The sequence below is a fragment of the Scleropages formosus genome, chromosome 9 (genome assembly GCF_900964775.1).
Source record: "Scleropages formosus chromosome 9, fSclFor1.1, whole genome shotgun sequence".
In the NCBI taxonomy this organism is placed as follows: domain Eukaryota; kingdom Metazoa; phylum Chordata; class Actinopteri; order Osteoglossiformes; family Osteoglossidae; genus Scleropages; species Scleropages formosus.
The window spans coordinates 32,585,425-32,603,876 of NC_041814.1; the positions used below are offsets into that span (position 1 = coordinate 32,585,425).

Sequence of the window (18,452 nt, forward strand, 5' to 3'; positions counted from 1 at the left end):
TGCTGTTGCTGCGGCGGCCCCGTTTCCCCGTCGGACCGAGCCGGAAGTGCACCCCGCGCGACGCCATGCTGCGCTCGCTGCGCCCCGTCGACTGGCTGTGGCTCGCGCTGGCGCTCAGCTTCCTGCTGGCGTACTGCGCGCACCGCGGCGTCCCGCGCGCCACCGAGCGCCTGCGCCTCTACGGGCTCCTGCAGGAGCTCATCCGCTACGGAAAGAGCCGCGAGGAGTGGCGAGGGAGCGGCGGCGCGCGGCTGCTGTGGGAGGTACCCAAGAGGTGCGCGCGCCCCTCTGCTTACGTGTTTCCGCTTGCGGTTCGTTCGCCTGCTGAGTGAGCGCGTGTCGCCCTTTTCTCTGAAGGGACGTGTTGGGACAGCGCGGAGCAGCTACTAGGCGCTGGAACGCACGCACGCACGCACGCACGCACACACCACCACCACGATGCTGGATCACATCCCTCCAGGAGCTCCTATAGAAGAGATTCAGATAGAAAATACATAGATAATCGCAGCAGATGGCGTTGATGAAGCTCATTGATGGAGCTGTCAGCAGATCAGGAGACGAGCGACTCGGAGAGGTGGGTTTCGCACCCTTCTATGCGGATGGGATTCAGCAGCTCTGAGGGACACGGGGAGCTCCTTCCGGCACATCGGGGACGAGCCCGAGAACGGAAATTTGGAACCCGCGCGAGCGAGAGCTCGGCGCTCTTGCCGGGCTGGAGGGAACGACCGGCTCCTGTAGGCATCGGGGTCAACGTCTTTTCACCGTCCTGATACGTGAAGCCAGTGGAGATTGATATATACGCGCACGCGCGCGCAGCGGTGGGAACCACAGAGCACAAATCTCGGCTCGAGGACTGTGGAAATGAGCTCTGAAACGCCACACCTGGTGTGTGTGTGTGTGTGTGTGTGTGTGTGTGTGTGTGTGTGTGTCCGTCCGTCCATGCGCGTGCACAGCGCTCCGGGTTCAGCGCCTCCGCGTTTGCGGGCCTTCGTAAATCGCACCGAAACGGGAACGTCTCTCACACACTTCTCACGCACGAGCCCCGGTAAGGAGGAGGGCAAAGCGGCGCCGTGCGGAGCTATTGTTTACCGCGGTAAAGAACAGGCTGCGCACGCACACTGGACATGGTGATACATCTCCTGGCACGCCTGCTGCTAACGGTGTGCGGCGCTCCTCCGCAGGTGGTTCGCGCACTTCTACGCCGTGTCGGTGCTGTGGAACGGCGTCCTGCTGCTCCTCGTCCTCCGGCTCCTCGTCCTCGGCGTCCCGCTGCCTCCCTGGCTGGACGAGGCGCTGCGGCTGCTCGCCGGCGACGCGCACGCCCCCCCTCAAGGTACGCGCTCCCTCCGGCGCGTCCGCCTTCGGCCGCCGCCAAGGTGACGCTCACCCCGCGCCCGCTCTTTCTCCTCCCGTCCAGCGGGGGCGCTGTCCGTCGCCCTGGTGCAGACGCTGCTGTGGGTCCACAGTGCGCGGCGGCTCTTCGAGTGCCTCTTCGTCAGCGTCTTCTCGGACACGTCCATCAACGCGCCGCAGTACGCCTTCGGCCTCGCCTACTACGTGCTGCTGGGGCTCACCGTGCTCGGCCTGGGGCCTCTCGGCGGCGCGACAGGTGAGCCGGGCGGCGAAAGCGGCGCGTTTTCCCTCGCCGCTCGGGGAACGACCGTTGTGACGCTGTCGTTGGCAGGCGCCGCGGAGAAACGCGCGGACTGCCGCGTCCGCTGGTTCCACGGCCTCGGGCTCCTGCTCTTCCTGTGGGCTTCGCTCCACCAGCACCGCTGCGCTGTCCTGCTGGCGCGGCTGCGCACGAGACCCGGGGGGCGAGCAGGTGAGCGAGGGCAGGATGCGCCACACGCCTGCGACACGTGAAGCCGCTGGCGGCGGGTTTCCTACATGGGAGGGGTTAGGGTTACTTGAGCGCGGGCGCGCGCGCACACACGCACACACACACACACACACACCTGTTCATAAGTCTGTGCACAGTCACTCTCACCGCAAATTAGCCAGTAAAATGGTTACTAGAATATACATCGTGACGTTTTGTTTAATAAAGACTCCAAACACTCACACGTAGCTGTCATATAAATAAATATGCTCATTGAAGACATTTTTCACTTAGAGCTGCATTAAAATGAAAACAGAACTTAGTCGTTTCCACAAACCCCGTTCAGCGTCTCTGGTCACCGATCACTGACACTCAGGAGGTGTAAACACTGTGGAAGGGAGTTGAAGGGAGGCGGTTCCATACACTGATTTTTACTGCCCTTCACCGGCCTTTACTACCCTTTATCGCTCTTTACTGCCCTTTATCGCTCTTTACTGTCCTTTACCGCCACCTGTGGGCTCAGAAGGGAAACGCATCACACATTTACTGTGCTAAAATGTAAAAATCGCGTGAACAGTTGCAAGCGTGCCATTTGTAGCGAGTCGCCAGGCGTGGACGCCGTGACGCGTGACGCCCGTTTGCCGTCGCTCTTCCGCAGGCGAGCGGACCGCTCTGGGACACGCGGTCCCCCGCGGCGACTGGTTCGAGCTCGTCTCCTGCCCGCACTACCTGGCCGAGCTGCTCGTCTACGTGGCCCTGAGCGCCTGCTGCGGCGGCGGCGCCCTCACCTGGTGGCTCGTGGTGCTCTACGTGCTGTGCAACCAGCTGCTGGCGGCGCGGCTCAGCCACGACTTCTACCTGAGCAGCTTCGAGGGCTACCCGAGGGAGCGGGCGGCGCTCGTGCCGTACCTGCTGTGAGCCTCCGCGGAGACGCCGGCCGCCTCGGCGGACGGACGCGACGCCACCCGAGCTCCGGATCCGGACTGTGTGGCGTTACCGTGAGGACGCACGCCGCGCTATTTAGCGTGGCAACTTACGCTGCTACATACGCTCATCCATACATCAGCGGAGCGCACGGAGCGTGCGCGCGCACACTCACACTCACTCTCTCTGTCGCTCACGCACACTGACTGGGGGGAAACCTGAACAGCGTGTCTTTGGAGTGTGTGAGGAAACCGGAGCACCCGGCGGAAACAAACACACACACACACATAATACACTGTGCAGGAACCCGACTGGCAGAGAGAGAAGTCCCGAGTTTGTCATTTTAATAAAAGAGATTATGTGAAACAAGCTGACGGAGCGGTTAGTTAGGAGGAGAGCGGGAGAGAAGAGGCTCCCGCTGGAAAAAAAGGGCGTGTTCTGAGACCCGGCTTCTCGAATGTCGCGAGGCACTCAGCAGCTTCTCGTGCGCTGTGCGCGTCATGAATTTCATCCGCAGCTTCAGTTGGGTGTCGCTCGCGCGGAACACCGGCTGTAAAATCCACTTCCTCCTCCGGTTCGCAGGGCCTCGTCCGACACGGGCTCGTGTTCCGCGATACGAAGGACACGCGGCTGAACCAATGAGCGCCGGTTCTCTCGCTGACGTCGCTGCTGCGTGGCACACGCCGTCAACCGAACGGCCAATAGCGAAGCGCGCTGACGCGAAGGCGGGCCGTGTGAGGAAGCAGCGCCTCATCTTCCTGAATTTCTTAAGGTTAACCTGTGAGGCGGTGCGTTCGGCGGGCCTGTGCTCGGTTTAACGCTCATTTTATGCGAGCGCCTCGGTTCGTTCCGTCCGCCTTCACCTCGATCTGCCTGTTCCGGTTTTAAAATGTTGGCGAGGACCGGCGGAAGGCAGATACTCGCCTTGCTGCTGGTGTTCGGCTCGCTGTGGCCCGGAGTCGCGGGGATCCAGGAGAACAACGAGCAGAGAGCGGAGCGCGACCAGCAGCAGCAGCGTCTCCTTCCGCCGCAGGAGGTAGAGCTCGCAGCCGCCGGACCCATTAATTGTTGTCGTTGTCGTCCTCGTCCTAGTAATGGTATTTGGCGTCCTGAACTTTCCGCGTTCTCATGATTATTCCCTCCTCCCCCCCGATTGAATAGCACGGACGGAGCAGACCCGGCGGCTTTCCTTTTTTCTCTCTCGCTCTCTCTCTCTGTTCGAAAGATTGCTGTGGAGTCTGTGTGGTACACTACAGACAGTGTAAAACCAGTGTGAGAGGGCAGTATTTGTAATGTCTGCAGTACAGCGTATGAGGAAACAGACAGAGAGAGAGGGGGGAGTCACTAAGGCCGTACACAGACAGGGTAAAACTAAAAGTAGCAGAGTAAATCCCAGGCCGACTCACTCCAGCGCTGCTTTGGCCATTGAGCTGTCGATCAGCTGCAGTTTGATGGATTCATTCTCCTCGTCACACCTTCACCGTTCAATTTACCACATTAATTTACCTTCGCTACTTGTCCGACTGCACAGACCGGAAGCTCTTCCGCTGGACTTTCGCGGCTGTCGCCCTGTACTTGCTCGCAGGGGCTCTGTGTGTGAGAGAGAGAGAGAGAATGGCTCTCTGCTCCAACTGCTGTGTTCCCACAGAAAAGCCCCACAGCGCCACCCGGCGGTCCGGCCACTAGCGGAAATGACGCCAGCGGGGGCAACCTGGGCTTCATCCACGGCTTCGCGGCCTCCTTCTCGGTCATCATCGTGTCCGAACTCGGCGACAAGACCTTCTTCATCGCCGCCATCATGGCCATGCGCTACAACCGCCTCACGGTGCTGGCTGGTGCCATACTGGCCCTCAGCCTCATGACCTGCCTGTCAGGTGAGCGGTGCGGGTGGCTGCTGGTTCGAGGTGCAGGGTCAGCACACACCTGTGTCAGCGGGGGAGCAGTTGACAGAGAGGCTGAACGTGTGCGCGTGTGTCCCTGCAGTCCTGTTTGGCTACGCCACCACCATCATCCCACGAATCTACACGTACTACGTGTCCACGGCGCTCTTCGCCATCTTCGGCGTGCGCATGCTGCGCGAGGGGCTCAAGATGAGCGCAGACGAGGGCCAGGAGGAGCTCGAGGAGGTGCAGGCCGAGATCAAGAAGAAGGACGAGGAGGTAGAGGAGCCGCTCCGCCCCCGTGCGCACACGCACACACACGTCCGTAGGGTCACCGCCCGTCACCCTCATGCGCATGTCGTGTTGCTGTGTCGCGCAGCTTCAGCGGGCGAAACTGGTCAACGGTGCTGCCGACGTGGAGGCCGCCTCGGGGAGCCTGCGGCCGCAGAGGGCGTGGCACAGCTTCATCTCGCCCATCTTCGTACAGGCGTTCACGCTCACCTTCCTGGCCGAGTGGGGCGACCGCTCGCAGCTCACCACCATCGTGCTCGCCGCCAGAGAGGTAGGCTGCGGTCGCAGTGCGCTCGCGGTGCGCTCCACGCATGCAAGCCGCTCTTCTGACAGCCCCTCGCTTCCTTAGGACCCGTTTGGTGTGGCAGTGGGCGGGACCCTGGGCCACTGGCTGTGCACGGGACTGGCTGTCGTCGGAGGCCGCATGGTCGCCCAGAAGATCTCGGTCCGAACGGGTAAATGGCATACGGGGAATGGCGTTGCAGGGAATCTTCTTGGACCTCCTGCTCCACGCACACATAACGTTGTCTTTGTTTTCCCCTCCCGCACAGTTACAATAATCGGAGGAGTCGTGTTCCTGGCTTTCGCCTTCTCAGCGCTCTTCATCAAACCCGACACCGGCTTCTGACGTGCAACGCACCGGGAACCTCCTGTAAATACGTCTGCTAGAGGCGGAACAAATCTACTCCGCGTGCGTGTGTGTGTGTGAGACTGGGTGTAGGGGTGGGACAGGTTTCTCTCTCTCTCTCTTGGTCTCTCTCTTTACCCCCTTGTGTCTATGTGTGTGTGAGGCCAGGGTACCTGGGCTCCTTGGCACTGGACAGTTCCCATGTGCGTGCGGTTCAAAAACACAGGATCGCGCGCGCACACGTTCTTGTTGCTCCAGGTTGGAGTGGCACCGTATTTTCCCTGCAGACGGGTGCGTGGTCCCTGCTGCGCTCACGTGTCGGAGCTCGGCGCGGCGCGGCGCCATACTGTGGCCCAACACAGAAGCTCCGTGCCCAAGTGGCCTCCGTGAGAAGACGACCATCTGCTGGTCTGCTGGACGTTTCCTGCACGGACTGGGAGCTGCTTTCTGCAGTGTGTCTTACAGCTCGACGTGCACACTCTCCTGGGGGACTTTCAGAGCAAAGGGTATTTATTTAACGTTAGCACACACATAGAAGTATTTTTATTAGATGTAATATTTTCTTTTCTAGATCAGGTACTGTACATGTCAGGGTAGAACCCGGGGCTACAAGGGGCCAGCAGCACGACGCACGTTGGCCGCGACATACAACCCGTCCGTTTTTACTGTTTGCTTTAATGCCACGATGAGCTGTCAACCCTGACTGGCGGAAATAGCCAGTAAATAAATCCTGTTCCTCTTGGCGCGGGCAGAAACTGGTGCTGTTGCGTGTCCGTGTTTCGCCGCTCTTCCCCTTCGCTGTCGCTGTGAGCTTCCGAAAGCTTTTCTTGCCACTTCTTTTCACACCATACATCACGACTGTGATACAAAATATAAATGCAGGCTGAGCCGTGAAGGTGATGCCACAGGTCACCTGCTGACACTGTGGGTCAGAGCAGCAGTGAATCGCACAAACTTTTTCGGTGGCAATTCTGCTTTGTCTTTCAAATGCAACCTTCATACATCTGAGTAATTGTGATATTTCAAGAAAAATTATTCGCTTAACTGCAGCTGAGGGCAGGCGGCGGCAGCAGCAGCAGCAGCAAATTGCAGGGGGTGGACAAAAACAAGCAGCGCCCGAATAACCTGTTCACAAACGACAAAACTCAGATCCAAAGGTGACTCACGTTAGCTTCGTTACGCTTTAGCAGTGTGCGTCACTGTAAAAGAGCTTTGAGAGTGAGCACTTTGATATGTTGCTTTGAAAACTTACATGATACCTACCAGAGTTCAAAGAGGACAAGTGTGCCTGATTTGCAGGTTCATCTGTCACAAAAACTGCATTATCATCGAATGTGTCAAAAATGACAATGTGCCACATGTGGACACACTGCATCGGTGAAGAGGAGCACTGGTCGTGGTGGAAACTCAGCGACAGGACAGGCAGACGCTTTGCTAAATGCCCCAAAAATTACCACAGAACTGAATGAGCACCTCTGTGACCTACTGTTCACAGTGAAAGTCAACAAGAGTTTTGCATCACTTTTTTTAAAATAAAAACATGCAATTTGTATTCAAACTCTTTCATTGTGTTATACCTTAACTTAGATTCACAAAATTGCCTTAACGTGCCACCCACTTAGTTGACTGCCCTATACCAGTGAGCTATAATAGTGGTTCCCCATAAATTACCAGATTTCAAGATAAAATTACCTGTTTGCAAGGTCTCCCACTCAGGCAGTAGAATCTGAAACAAAGACATGAAGAGCAAGGAGCTTTCAAAGAAGGTCAGAGATGAACTCATCAAGAAACACTAGGGAACAAAAGTTATCAAGTTCCTGATAAAAGCCTGTGAGAGCAAAGGCTACTCTATCATCAAAAAAAAACAGGTGAGGCATCATACAGCACAGACACTGCCTCAATCAGGCTGTCCCTCCAAACTGAGTCCCCAGGCAAGAAGGAAACTGGCTAAGAGACTCAACAAAAAGCCAACGGCTTTGAAAGAGGTGCAGAGTTTACTGGCTGCAATGGGAGAATGAGTATCAGTGAACCATTTCAGCACACAGCATAGAAGTGGCCTGTACAACACAGTGCCAAGGAAAGCCATTCCTCAAAAAAGCCCATATCAAAGTTCAGACCGATTTCAACACGGCACCTGAGTGATCTGGCAAAAAATGGCAAAAGGTACTGTGGTCAGATTGAATAAAAATTAAAAGTTTTGGTCATCATACAAAATGTTATGTTTGGTGCAGACCCAACACAGTGCATAACCCAGGTAACACCATCCCTACAGTAAAGCATGGTGGTGGCAGCATCATGTTATACGTTCCATCAGCAGAGGACAGGGATGCTTGTAAAGACTGAAAGAACAATGGACAGTGGAAATGACAAATACTACAGGAAAACCTGTTTGTCTGCTGAAGACAAAATTGGAGCAACATGTAATCTTTCAGCAGGATGATCCTAAACACAAGGTCAGCGCTACCCTGGAGTGGCATCAGAAGAAGACACTGAGTGTCAAAGAGTGAGCCGGTCAAAGTCCTGATCTGAATCCAACTGGGAATCTGAGGCAAGAGTTGAAAACTGCTGTCCACCATCATCTCCAAGGACCTTGAGAGCTTGAACTGAACAAGAATGGACACAAATTCAGTAAAGAAAAAAATAAACCACCACACACTTACCCAAAAGACCTGTAAGTCCTGCCAAAGGTGCTTGCACTAAATATTGAGTTCAAGGGTTTGAATACTTATGAAAGCAGAATATTTTGGGGGGGGACTGTGACGCAACTCGTGTTGACAAAGTAATTTTTAGTAGTACACACACACACACACACACACACACACACACACTTTCAGAACCGCTTGTCCCATACAGGGTCACGGGGAACCGGAGCCTACCCGGCAACACAGGGCGTAAGGCCGGAGGGGGAAGGGGACACACCCAGGACAGGACGCCAATCCACCGCAAGGCACCCCAAGCGGGACTCGAACCCCAGACCCACTGGAGAGCAGGACTGTGGCCCAACCCACTGCGCCACCGCACCCCCTAATTTTTAGTAGTATTGTTTTGAATTTAAAAAAATTGCATGAAAAGGAAGATTAAAGCATTTTGTTATTCCATAAAATGCAATTTATTGAGGCTCTGAATACTTTTTGAAGGCACTTTGTAGAGTAAAGTTCAGAAACTCTGTTGTCCATGATGGAGATTTCAGTCCACATTTGGGTACCTCCTAGACAGACTAATCAAGATGAACTGCTTGTACAATTTGAACCCAAGAGGTAAGCTGCTATTGGACTTTCATGCAAGAGTTTTATCAGTATTTGGATGAAAGCTGGGGCATCCAAATGGTCCTTTTTTCAAGGTTTTTGCTGGCTGAACCCTGACATGAGGAAGGAATCCTTTGGTGGACACCAACTACCAAAGAAGCCGTCAAGTTGAAGGAAATCTATCATGCATGGAGAGTTCCAGATTTGGAAGTACTTGCAGACACAAAAGCCCAGATGCGGGTGGAGTTTGTTGCCATAGAAAATGACTTTCAATCAGGACACTTGGGAGGGGAGAGTACAATGCCAGCCAAACTTTTCTTAGTGTGGGGGGCAGCACCCACTTCACTCAGTTATTGTTATGAGGTAGAAGAAGCAGCTGAGAAACTGCAGAAGCTGGGAAGCAGACTATCCTCGCAGGAGGCAGTGCCACAAGGAACATTCTGGGTGCTAGATGCTAGTTACACGTATTCATTTAGCCGATGCTTTTACTTACCCATTTACAACACTACAACTGGACATGGAATTTGAACTTGTGACCTTTAGATCCAAAAGCAGCAGCTTCAACCACAATGCTACCAGCTGTCCCCGTGCTGTTTTGTAAGACGTAAGAGAGTGAGCGCTGGCACCATCCAGAGCTTAACGTCACATACCCAGAGAGCCAGGTGCTCTGTAGGGGGTGTGTGTGCGCGTGTGTGTGATTTCATGTGAACTTGGCAGATCAAGTCCTATAACCGTGTGCGAGAGCGTGGGCTGTCAGGGCCTCTTCGCTGGAGAGCCAAGTCCATATTTTCAGTAAAAAGTCGAAGTCCCTCAGTGTAGGTGGTGTCGTCGTGTCTGCTCCTGCTGGGTGTCTTCAAGGACGAGATACCAAGGTGCCCCGAGAGTGTGGACGGTTTTTAAGCTGGGAGCTTGGACACCAGGGGTTGCATGGCTGCTGTCTACACGACGTGACGATGTTGCTCTCATGAGGACGAGATCTTCAGCTTGCACGAGAGTGGTTCGCAGCTGAGCACAGTACAGCTGGGGTGAAAGTCCGCACCTCCAAATGTGAGGTGATGGTTCTCTCCAGCTGCCACAGGAAGAGGAGATTAAACACCTTGGGGTCGTGTTCACTGGTGACGTTCACAGGGAGTAGCGCGCTCCACCAATGGCATGGTGCAAACGCTGGACACAGCTGTGGCCAAGCAGGAACACAGTCCTCACTTACCACTCAGTCCACATCCTCACCCTCAGCCATGGCCACAAGCTTTGAGTTGCAGTGTACCATGCGCAGCCAGGACACGCTGGTCCAACCTGGGACATCTTGGGACGCTCCCAGGAGAACCTGGAGACAGTTGCCATGGAGAGGAGAGTGCAGTCTGTCCTGCTCGGCCTGTTGGCATCGTGCCCTTTAGGGGAGTAAAGGCTCTGAAAATGGCTGAACAGAAACAGAAGGTACATTTCTGTCAGAGAGAAACAGAAGCCTCAGATCACAGGGTCAAATCCCACCTCCTGCTGTAGTGCCCTTGAGCAAAGTACTTCCCTTGGATTGACAAGAGCGAAAATGAAGGGTAAATGTAGCCTCGATTGTGCTCGAGGCTCCACCCTTGACGGAGACTACACGCCACACAGGTGCAGCGAATCCATGGCGTCGGGCTCCTTAATACGCCGATTAAAGCAGAGCCCGGTGCTGTGGGCGTGCGGCCGGCGGCGGGGGGAACCCATGTGCACTCCTCTTCCGTCACGCTCACGTTTGCGGCTTTCGTGAGACAATGAAAATGATAACTTCCACCGGTGACGTGACAGAACGAGCGCGTGACCAACAAAAGGAGCTCCACGAAAGAACCATGCGAGACACACAGAGAGAGACGGTTCCTTGGGAAGACGCCGAAACGAGAGATGCTTTATAAAGAATGTTTATTGAAAAAAGGAGTCGGAGAGCAAACGGCCGGGCTGCGGAGAAACACACGTGTTTCTGTGACAGCGAGCAAAGTGCCGTCGCCGCTCCGGGTTAGTTCCTTTTATTCTGTGTACTGCTGGAAAACACACGGGTAGCCGTTCTCCACTGTAGTTGTCTTTTTTAAACGTGTACAAAAACACATGTCATAAGCCAAGCACAGGTGTTCCGCAAAGAACGTTACACATCGATTAAATGATACACAAAGAACACGGAGACATTCAGGACTTCTAGTGCTTACATCAGAACTACGCAACACAGAACATGAGTCAACAGCTTCCTTTTCCTCCGCTTCCCACCTTCTGCTGCAGCTCTTTGGATTAAGCGAGCGCTGGGAACATCCGCCCGTGAGGCCGCGCCCCGCCCAGCCGCCAGCCAATGGGGACCCCGCGTGGGATCTTTAACCGCCTTTGCCCGTGTCACAGTTTGTCTAAAGCTTTCAGAGATCACATCTCCACATGCGGCACTGTGCCTTTGCTTTGCAAACGCTATCCGCACCTCTGCTAAAATGGTGGCTTTGCCATAAAAAAATATTTTAAAAAATATTTGTACCTTTGTCTTGTTACATCAGATGCACACATACAGATGTGTTTACACTTCCATTTTAAATAAATCTTCTAAACTTCAGTATTAAATCCATGCATGTAAATAATCACACTGGAATACATTCAAAAATCCTCCTAAATCCCCATTATCCTTCGGACACAGTGGGAGGAAGTTCTGCTCATTCTTTCCTTTTATTACACAATTTTCTCTCTGTGTGTGTATACTTATACTTATACTTGTGTATATATAAAGGCAACTTTAACAAGTAGACTTTTAGACTGCATTCGAAAGAAAGGTCCAACACAAATCAACCATAATCTCTTTATCGGAACACAAGAGCTCTGCTGCGACGCCTGTCCCTGGGGGTCCGGACCCCCGACTGCAGGCGGCGGCGACAATGACGACCCGTGGACGTCGACCTCAAACATCTTTTTCAGCTACAGGGCCGCACCATTACACGTGTTCCTGAGCCAGCGTGCGTTTAGCCTCATGAGAGAAACATGTTTAAGGCAGCTGAAACAGGAAACCGAGCAAGGACAGCTGGATTCACTTAACGGCAGGACCAGGGTTCGAAAACCACGCCTCAAGACATGTTTCTTTGAGGCTTATAGTGGACGACCTGTCTGTCAGTGGTGCTCACCGACATCACTAGCTGCCCTGAACATGCAGCGCGTGCAGCACGCCACCACAGTCCCACCTACAGGGGATAGTGTCCGAATGGGGGAAAAGGGAGGGAAACAGCAGGTCCCGATTGGATGTGAAGTGTTACATGACAGCTGATTTCAGCTGCCTGAAAAGCCAGTAACTGGTTTGCGTGAACCTTGAGAAGAACGCGACCAGCGCCAAAGGATCCTGAGCCTCAAAACACATTCTAGAAGCTTCTTGGCTGGTTTGTCTTGGTTTGATATGAAATGCAAAAACCTGAACTGACACGACCCGTATCTGGGGGAGTGGGAGACGGCTCTGATGCCCATCGGCGCTGCACAGTTTCCAAGTCTGCATCAGTTTGACTCCGGTGCAGGAAGCGTGACAACGTTCACCCAACAGACTGGAGGTGTAACAAATGGAAACTAAGGCTGTTTAAAGGGGGAAGTGATTGTCTGTCACTGCGAGAGGAAACAGTAAAATGGCCAAGTGAACAGTGTCAGTTTGGCATCCTGCTGCCATCGCCGTCGCCACTGGAAACGAGAGGTTAAGTGCTACAGTAAAAGTGCTCTTCTGGAAACAAACGGGACTCAAGGCAGGAGGTGAAATCCTCTGTAGGGACCTACAGGGGACACAGTCCAGAACCCCGACACACACACACACACACACACACACACACACACAAACACACACAAACACACACAAACACACACACACACACGATGAGGACTCAGCTTTTACTGGTGTTGGACCCACAGCCCACGACTGACAAACTGTTTCTCCAAAGAGGGGTAGGAGATAGGAGAGCCTGCGAAGCCCAGCACGAGAGCAGGCTCAATCCCTCAACATGGAGTGTGTGTTCAGCGACAGTGTGGACCACCAGTGTAGCAGGAGCAGCTTGGTGAGGCAGGAACACACACCACTGAGGAACCGGCACATCTGCAAGAGCATCTAAAGCGGTGTGCGAACTGCACTGCTCCCTTATGTAGTGTAAAAGCCCAGTGATGAGGCTGCAAGCTTAATGCTCAGTTGTGTGTTGCTGGGGATCCTTACTGAATCACAGCAGCGGTTCAACCATCCTCACAGCGTGCGCGTACTCACGCACGCACTCACGCGCAAGGAGCCGGCGCAAACAAAGGGCCTCCAACAACAACCAGTCAGGATTCCCAGTTGCAGGGTGTCTGCGACGCCTGTGCCATGCTCTCGCTCGCCGTGTCCACTGTGTGAGAACAGGATACGCAAACCGCACTCAGTCAGCTGCACGCCAGCAGGCCAAAGCTCAACAGCGACCCGGCCGAGTGTTTCACACAAACACGCTGGGCTTTGAACCTTAAGCGCCGCTCAGGAGCAGTGGCTGCAGCGCTCCAGAAAAGGCCACGTGTGACAGCACCAAACATGGCTGCACTGTCCTCCTGATCACGGCTCTGACTCGCAGCATGGCGCCAACCCTGAGCACAGGTGCCCAAGTCCGATGACAAACAGGTGTGTAAATAGAGGGATCAACTCTGGGTTTTTAATTTAAAAACAGAAAAAAAAGAAAAAAAAAAAAAACCCCATAGTAAACTGGATGCAAGTCCCCCTCGTGCAAGACATGGTCGTCATAGACGACCATATGAGACACTCCATCTATCACCGTAAACTGTCTTGTAATACAAAGTGCTAAAAATAAGAGACTGTATTTGGTACAAAGTACATTGTTCAAAACTTTGTTTCATAGATCCTCTTTCATTAGGGTAATTTTCTGTGAATTTTAGACTTCCATAAAGTTTTGGTTAGGGTTAGGAGAACTACCGACACGTTGGCACTAACGTACAAGCACCTACTGGAGGTGTGTATTCGCAAAACGCTCACGGTCCAAGCGTTTGAGTGGCACAAAGAGCCGCAGTAGCTGCCCAGCACGGCGCTTCCCGCTGCCACGTGTTACGCTACCATACATACAACACTGACATGCAAAGCTTTCTTATCGCTCACGTATTTACATCTTTAAATTGACTTTGTCACTTTCAACTTCGCTTTTTTAGAGAGTTTTGAATTTCTCTTTGGAACACATAATATACATTTTCTTTATACTTAAAAGTTTTTTTCTTCCCTAAAATTCTCCTAGAGGAGAGTTGCACTAAGACTTCGGTCAACTCTTTAAACAAACTGTGACACTGCCACCCACGCCTGAAGGGAAAGGAAGTCCACAAAAATATCAGCCTTAGCGTTTTTAGTTCTCATTTTCTCATTGAGTACTAAAAAAGTATATTCAAAGCTACAAATAACAGATTACGCTGTTCATGCATCATATAAAATATTAGTTCTTTCCTTTTTTCCAGGTATTTACATACTATTTTACACGTGTCTGTACAATAAAGTTGAATCCATGACATTCTTAAAAATATTTTCTGACCCATAATTATTTCACATGAACACAAAAAAGACGGGAAGCCTTGCAGCTTCACTGCTCGCGCTACCTGCATAATTTAAAGCTGCTTGAGAACAGCGAAGGTGGGGAACGAGTGGGGCGTGTGTGGAGGGGGGTTTGGGTTAGCGAGCGCCGTCAGCCGGGGACGATATGGGCCTGGCGCCACGGTGAAGAGTCCTCTTCTGGTCACTGGCAGCGCCTTCTTGCCAGGGTTCAGTGCGAAGGGCCAGCTGTTCTGGCGCAGTGTGGCCCCGCCCAATTTTCCAGGGGCCGTCACAGTCGAGCCCGAATACTGCGTGTTCAACGCACCCGTCTGTCCCGCGCAGCCTCACTCCCTCTAGTGCGTCTGCAAGTTACTGGGGTTGCGCACCGGAGCGCTCCGACATGCTGTCAGTCCTGTGCGAGGTCATCTGTTGCGGCGGTGGCTGCGGTGCCTGCTGCTGGTGGGCCTGCGCAAAGGCGCTGGGCTGCTGCAGGGGGAACGCGGCCTGCAGGATCAGCTGTGTCGACTGGTTCCCATGGAGCAAGCGGGGGGCCTGGGGGGAAAGGGGGGATGAACAGACAGACAGACAGCATATGAGATGTGCTGCGAGGCGAGCCCAAGGCGGCGCCACCTGCAGCTCTCACCCTAGCGGTTACCTGCAGGAACTGTGTCGGCTGTTGCGCGGACGCCTGGCCTGGCTGAACGGCCGCAGTCTGGGACTGCACCTGGTGCTCCTGCGCAGACTGGGCCGGCTGCGCGAGGCTGATGGCCTGCGGCTGGGCCGGCTGCGGAGCGAAGGCATTGTACGCGGTCACTACCTGGCCCATGAACATGGTCGTTGGAACCATGACCGCGCCACATGCCATCGGGGCCGTCACAAGCTTGGTGAGCAGCTGCTGTCCTGCAGGAATCCTGCGACGGATGACGAGTGCATAGTTACTGCCGTGACGTAATTGGGCACATAGGGCGTAGTGCATCACTGTGTGTCTTAACAATAAGTTGCTTTGGAGAAAAGCACGAGCCTTAGGAATGCATTAACTGTAAGGTGTCTGTAGTCACCAGTACTCCCAGACACGACAATTTCTCTCACTGACAGACAGACAGACAGACAGACAGACAGACAGACGCTTACCTTGGATGGCTGCTGTAATGAAAGTTAAAAAAAAACTCTGCTTAAAGTGAGTCAAAGGGTTTAGTGTTTGAAAGCCTGAGACACACTGAGCTGACTCCAGTTCTGGTGCACAAAACGAGCTTTAGTATCTGTGTAGTTTTTAATTACCTTTACGTTTATTCATTTAGCTGACACTTTTCTCCAAAGCAATTTAAAACATTAAGCTACATACACTTAGCCACCCATGCATACAGTTGAGTAATTTTTATTAAATTTAATTGGAAAAGAGGAGAAGAGAAGCGCACTCAGCGGTGAAGCACTTCAGAATGAGAAGCACTCAGTTTCAAACACAAGGTGTGCAGGGACAGGGGAAACCACAAAAAAACTGTGAGCCAAAGTAATCAGTGCACAAAACAAGTGGTTACTGGTAACGAATCAATGAAAATATAACATAAGCTAGAAGAATTTTCTTTAGGAGTGTTATAAAATATGTTGGCGTTATTCCTGTTGTGTAAAACACCTTTATTTTGGTATTTTCATACATTTAGCATAATATTTTTAATCAGTGAACTGATCTTCTGCCCAGTGAGAACCTGTGGTAATTTCACTTGCTCAGAAAGAGGTTTAAGCTTGATTTTGGAGAGGTGCAATGTATGCATTGCGTGATTTCTTGCTGAAACGTCAGACACTGTTCTACATGACAAACGCTCACACTTGTGTAGCAAAGAAAACTGCATTCACTCAGTTCAGAGGAGAATCTGTGCATACTACATTTGCTTGATGCTTTTCGCCAAAGGAACTTTCAATGTTAAGGTATTTTACAATTATTTACTTCATTATTTATTTCATCTCCTACACAATAAAATCGTAAAGCATCGTGATCTCAGTGGAACCAAGGTCGACTTCTCAGAGACCAGCCTACCAGAACCAAACCTACCGGATCTGCCGGTCCGATGCAAAGGTGGCCACAGTGCCGCTGGGGTTGCTGCTCTGGGCCAGGCTGGTGGCAAGTTGGACCACGCTGGCAGGGCCGGGCTGGGCAGCCTGGGAGATCATCATGGCATTGTAGAGAGAGGCGGGCTGCTGCTGCGTGTGGCTGGACCTTGGGGCCTGGAACGAACAAGAGTCTATCTCAGATGCCTGAGCCAGCAGCAGTAGACGTGTGTGTGTGTGTGTGTGTGTGTGTGTGTTAGCTCCAGGTGGGACTGACCTGTGAAAGGGAAGAGCCCTGCTGAGGTTGCTGAGACAGCGTCTGCTGTGGGGGTGGAGCCTGCTGAGGCGGAGCCTGGGTAGAAGGGGCTTGTGGCGGCTGCTGCTGCTGAATAACCCGCTGGGCACCACTCTGCAAGGTGCTGGCAGGGAGCACCTGGCCCTGCATGGTGAGGGCACCACCTCCACCTTGGGCCAGCTGCACCGAACCAAAGCTGAGGCCCCCTGCAGGCTGCTGCAAGAACATCTGCACACAACATAAAAAGAGTCAGGGTGGGCATGGAGCACGGGTTCGTGTAGGCAACAGGGGGGTGTGGGAGGGGGGCTAAAGTAAAGTACAATAGAATGTGAGCACGGGGCGGAGGAAGTTTTGGGGACCCACCTGCAGACCCTGTCCCTGCACCATGTGCAGCTGCTCCTGGATCTTGCGCAGCTCCTCCTGCTGGCGCTGGATGTTTGCTTCAATCATCCTGGTCCTCTGCTCCAGCTGGTCCTTCAGGTGTTGCATGGCGCCCAACTGGGCAGAGAACTGCAGCGCTGGCTAAGCAACACGTAACAAACAGAGCAGGACAGTAAGCACTTGCTATACCTAGTAAACTGTTTCATAGCAAGAGTTCACACAACACGTACAGCTTGCGTCAACAGTCTAGAAGGTTCAGTAAAAGCATTTTGTACCATCAGCCATTAACCATCCACTATATTGATCATTAATGGCTGCAGAAGAATTCTGGATCCGCAGAAGGATGTGAACATGAACTCAGCTGCAGCATTCAGTCGACCTACTGTAACCCGTTTCTGTACGTTCAAGCCTCAGGACGATTAACCTGGTCACCCGAAACGTGTGTAAAAACAGACCGTGAATGTCAAAGCCCTGCCGAGGCACCAGGTTGTGCCGCGGTTCACACGTGGCTAGCTAATGTAAAGCTAGCTGACTCATTGTGGCCTCTGGTACGGAAGTGATTTACCGCGACCGCCTTCTGCACGTGTCTTTGGGCTGCGGGAGGAAACTGATGCAAACACAGGAGAACATGCAAATACAACACAGACTGAGTGAGGATCGAAAACTAGATTGAAAACAGCTTCCCACGGTGCCACTATACCGCTTCCTATAACCAGCGATTTACACAACCTCCCCGTTGGTGAGAAGAGTTCCCAAAAATGGAGGGGGGAGAGATTAAGCATTCAACATTGGTAACAGTCCATCTGATTAGTTTAGCAACTTGGAAACTGTATGCAACTATGCTTTCAGCAGGTTATTAAACATGTAGTGCTGTGTTGTGCTGTGCAGCCCAGAAAGCAGATCTAGTTAATGCAATAAGGTTTGGATTTGGTGAGTTTCAGCCTTTTGCAGCAGACATTGGATATGAACACAGAGTGCTCTGCTGGAATTTATAGTTCCCTGGAAGGCGAGCATTTCTCTTGGCTAGAGGTTGATTTCCTTTCAGGTGGCCTGCTGTGATGGCCACTGATGACAGCTGTGGCAGAGGACACTGGAGGGCCAACGGAAACAGGGCTCTGGGTCTCACCTGGACGCTGGGTTGAACTGACTGCTGCTGTTGCTGCTGCTGCTGCGTGACCATAACCGATGCCAGATTCGGTCCCGTGTTCTGGGAACTCATTGACTGCTGAAGGGGAGACACATAAAAAAGAAAAACCATTTCAGACATATGACAGTAATAGGAGGTAGTAAATGCATTAGATGGTTTGGATTACGATGGAAATGCATGGCCTCAGAGTCTAGACTATTAATTTTCCCATAAAAACAGTTATATTAATTTGTTCACTCCCCCCAAAGCACATCAGATATTGCTTTTTTTGGAGGTTA

The 18,452-nt window shown here is 52.7% G+C and overlaps 2 protein-coding genes across 5 annotated transcripts in view; one reads left to right on the plus strand and one right to left on the minus strand.

Moving 5' to 3' along the window:
- Positions 1-200: 200 nt before the first annotated feature.
- Positions 201-6,296, plus strand: tmem165 (transmembrane protein 165). Of its 2 annotated transcripts, XM_029254987.1 has the most exons (11): positions 201-274; positions 358-885; positions 1,182-1,333; positions 1,418-1,609; positions 1,685-1,825; positions 2,481-2,820; positions 4,395-4,620; positions 4,730-4,905; positions 5,006-5,188; positions 5,267-5,372; positions 5,469-6,296. In XM_029254987.1, exons 2-11 carry the CDS (start codon positions 862-864, stop codon positions 5,543-5,545), a joined length of 1,617 nt encoding a protein of 538 aa, XP_029110820.1. In that variant the 5' UTR covers positions 201-274; positions 358-861; the 3' UTR covers positions 5,546-6,296. The 2 variants fall into 2 exon arrangements, with proteins under 2 accessions (XP_029110820.1, XP_018588640.2); XM_018733124.2 differs by lacking the exons at positions 201-274; positions 358-885; positions 1,182-1,333; ... (1 more) ...; positions 1,685-1,825; positions 2,481-2,820 and adding an exon at positions 3,041-3,782.
- A 4,208-nt stretch (positions 6,297-10,504) lies between these two features.
- Positions 10,505-18,452, minus strand: part of clocka (clock circadian regulator a) — a 28,943-nt gene continuing 20,995 nt past the window's right edge. For 2 of the 3 annotated variants that reach the window (XM_029254712.1, XM_029254711.1), the window contains exons 18-23: positions 18,154-18,252; positions 17,010-17,168; positions 16,629-16,874; positions 16,356-16,528; positions 14,964-15,219; positions 14,678-14,860 (exon numbers count right to left, since the gene is read on the minus strand). In XM_029254712.1, coding sequence (XP_029110545.1) covers positions 14,678-14,860; positions 14,964-15,219; positions 16,356-16,528; positions 16,629-16,874; positions 17,010-17,168; positions 18,154-18,252 — 1,116 coding nt within the window. Of the gene's footprint in view, positions 14,861-14,963; positions 15,220-16,355; positions 16,529-16,628; positions 16,875-17,009; positions 17,169-18,153; positions 18,253-18,452 lie in introns of all 3 variants that reach the window. The other variant, XM_029254710.1, reaches the window with a different exon arrangement.

What these genes read in the sequence shown, in the direction of transcription:
- tmem165 (XM_029254987.1), top strand. Translation starts at nt 862, where the DNA reads ATGAGCTCTGAAACGCCACACCTG. An exon ending in GCCTCTCGGCGGCGCGACAG is followed by an intron (nt 1,610 to 1,684) that starts GTGAGCCGGGCG and finishes TGTCGTTGGCAG; the next exon opens with GCGCCGCGGAGAAACGCGCG. An exon ending in TCAAGAAGAAGGACGAGGAG is followed by an intron (nt 4,906 to 5,005) that starts GTAGAGGAGCCG and finishes TGTGTCGCGCAG; the next exon opens with CTTCAGCGGGCGAAACTGGT.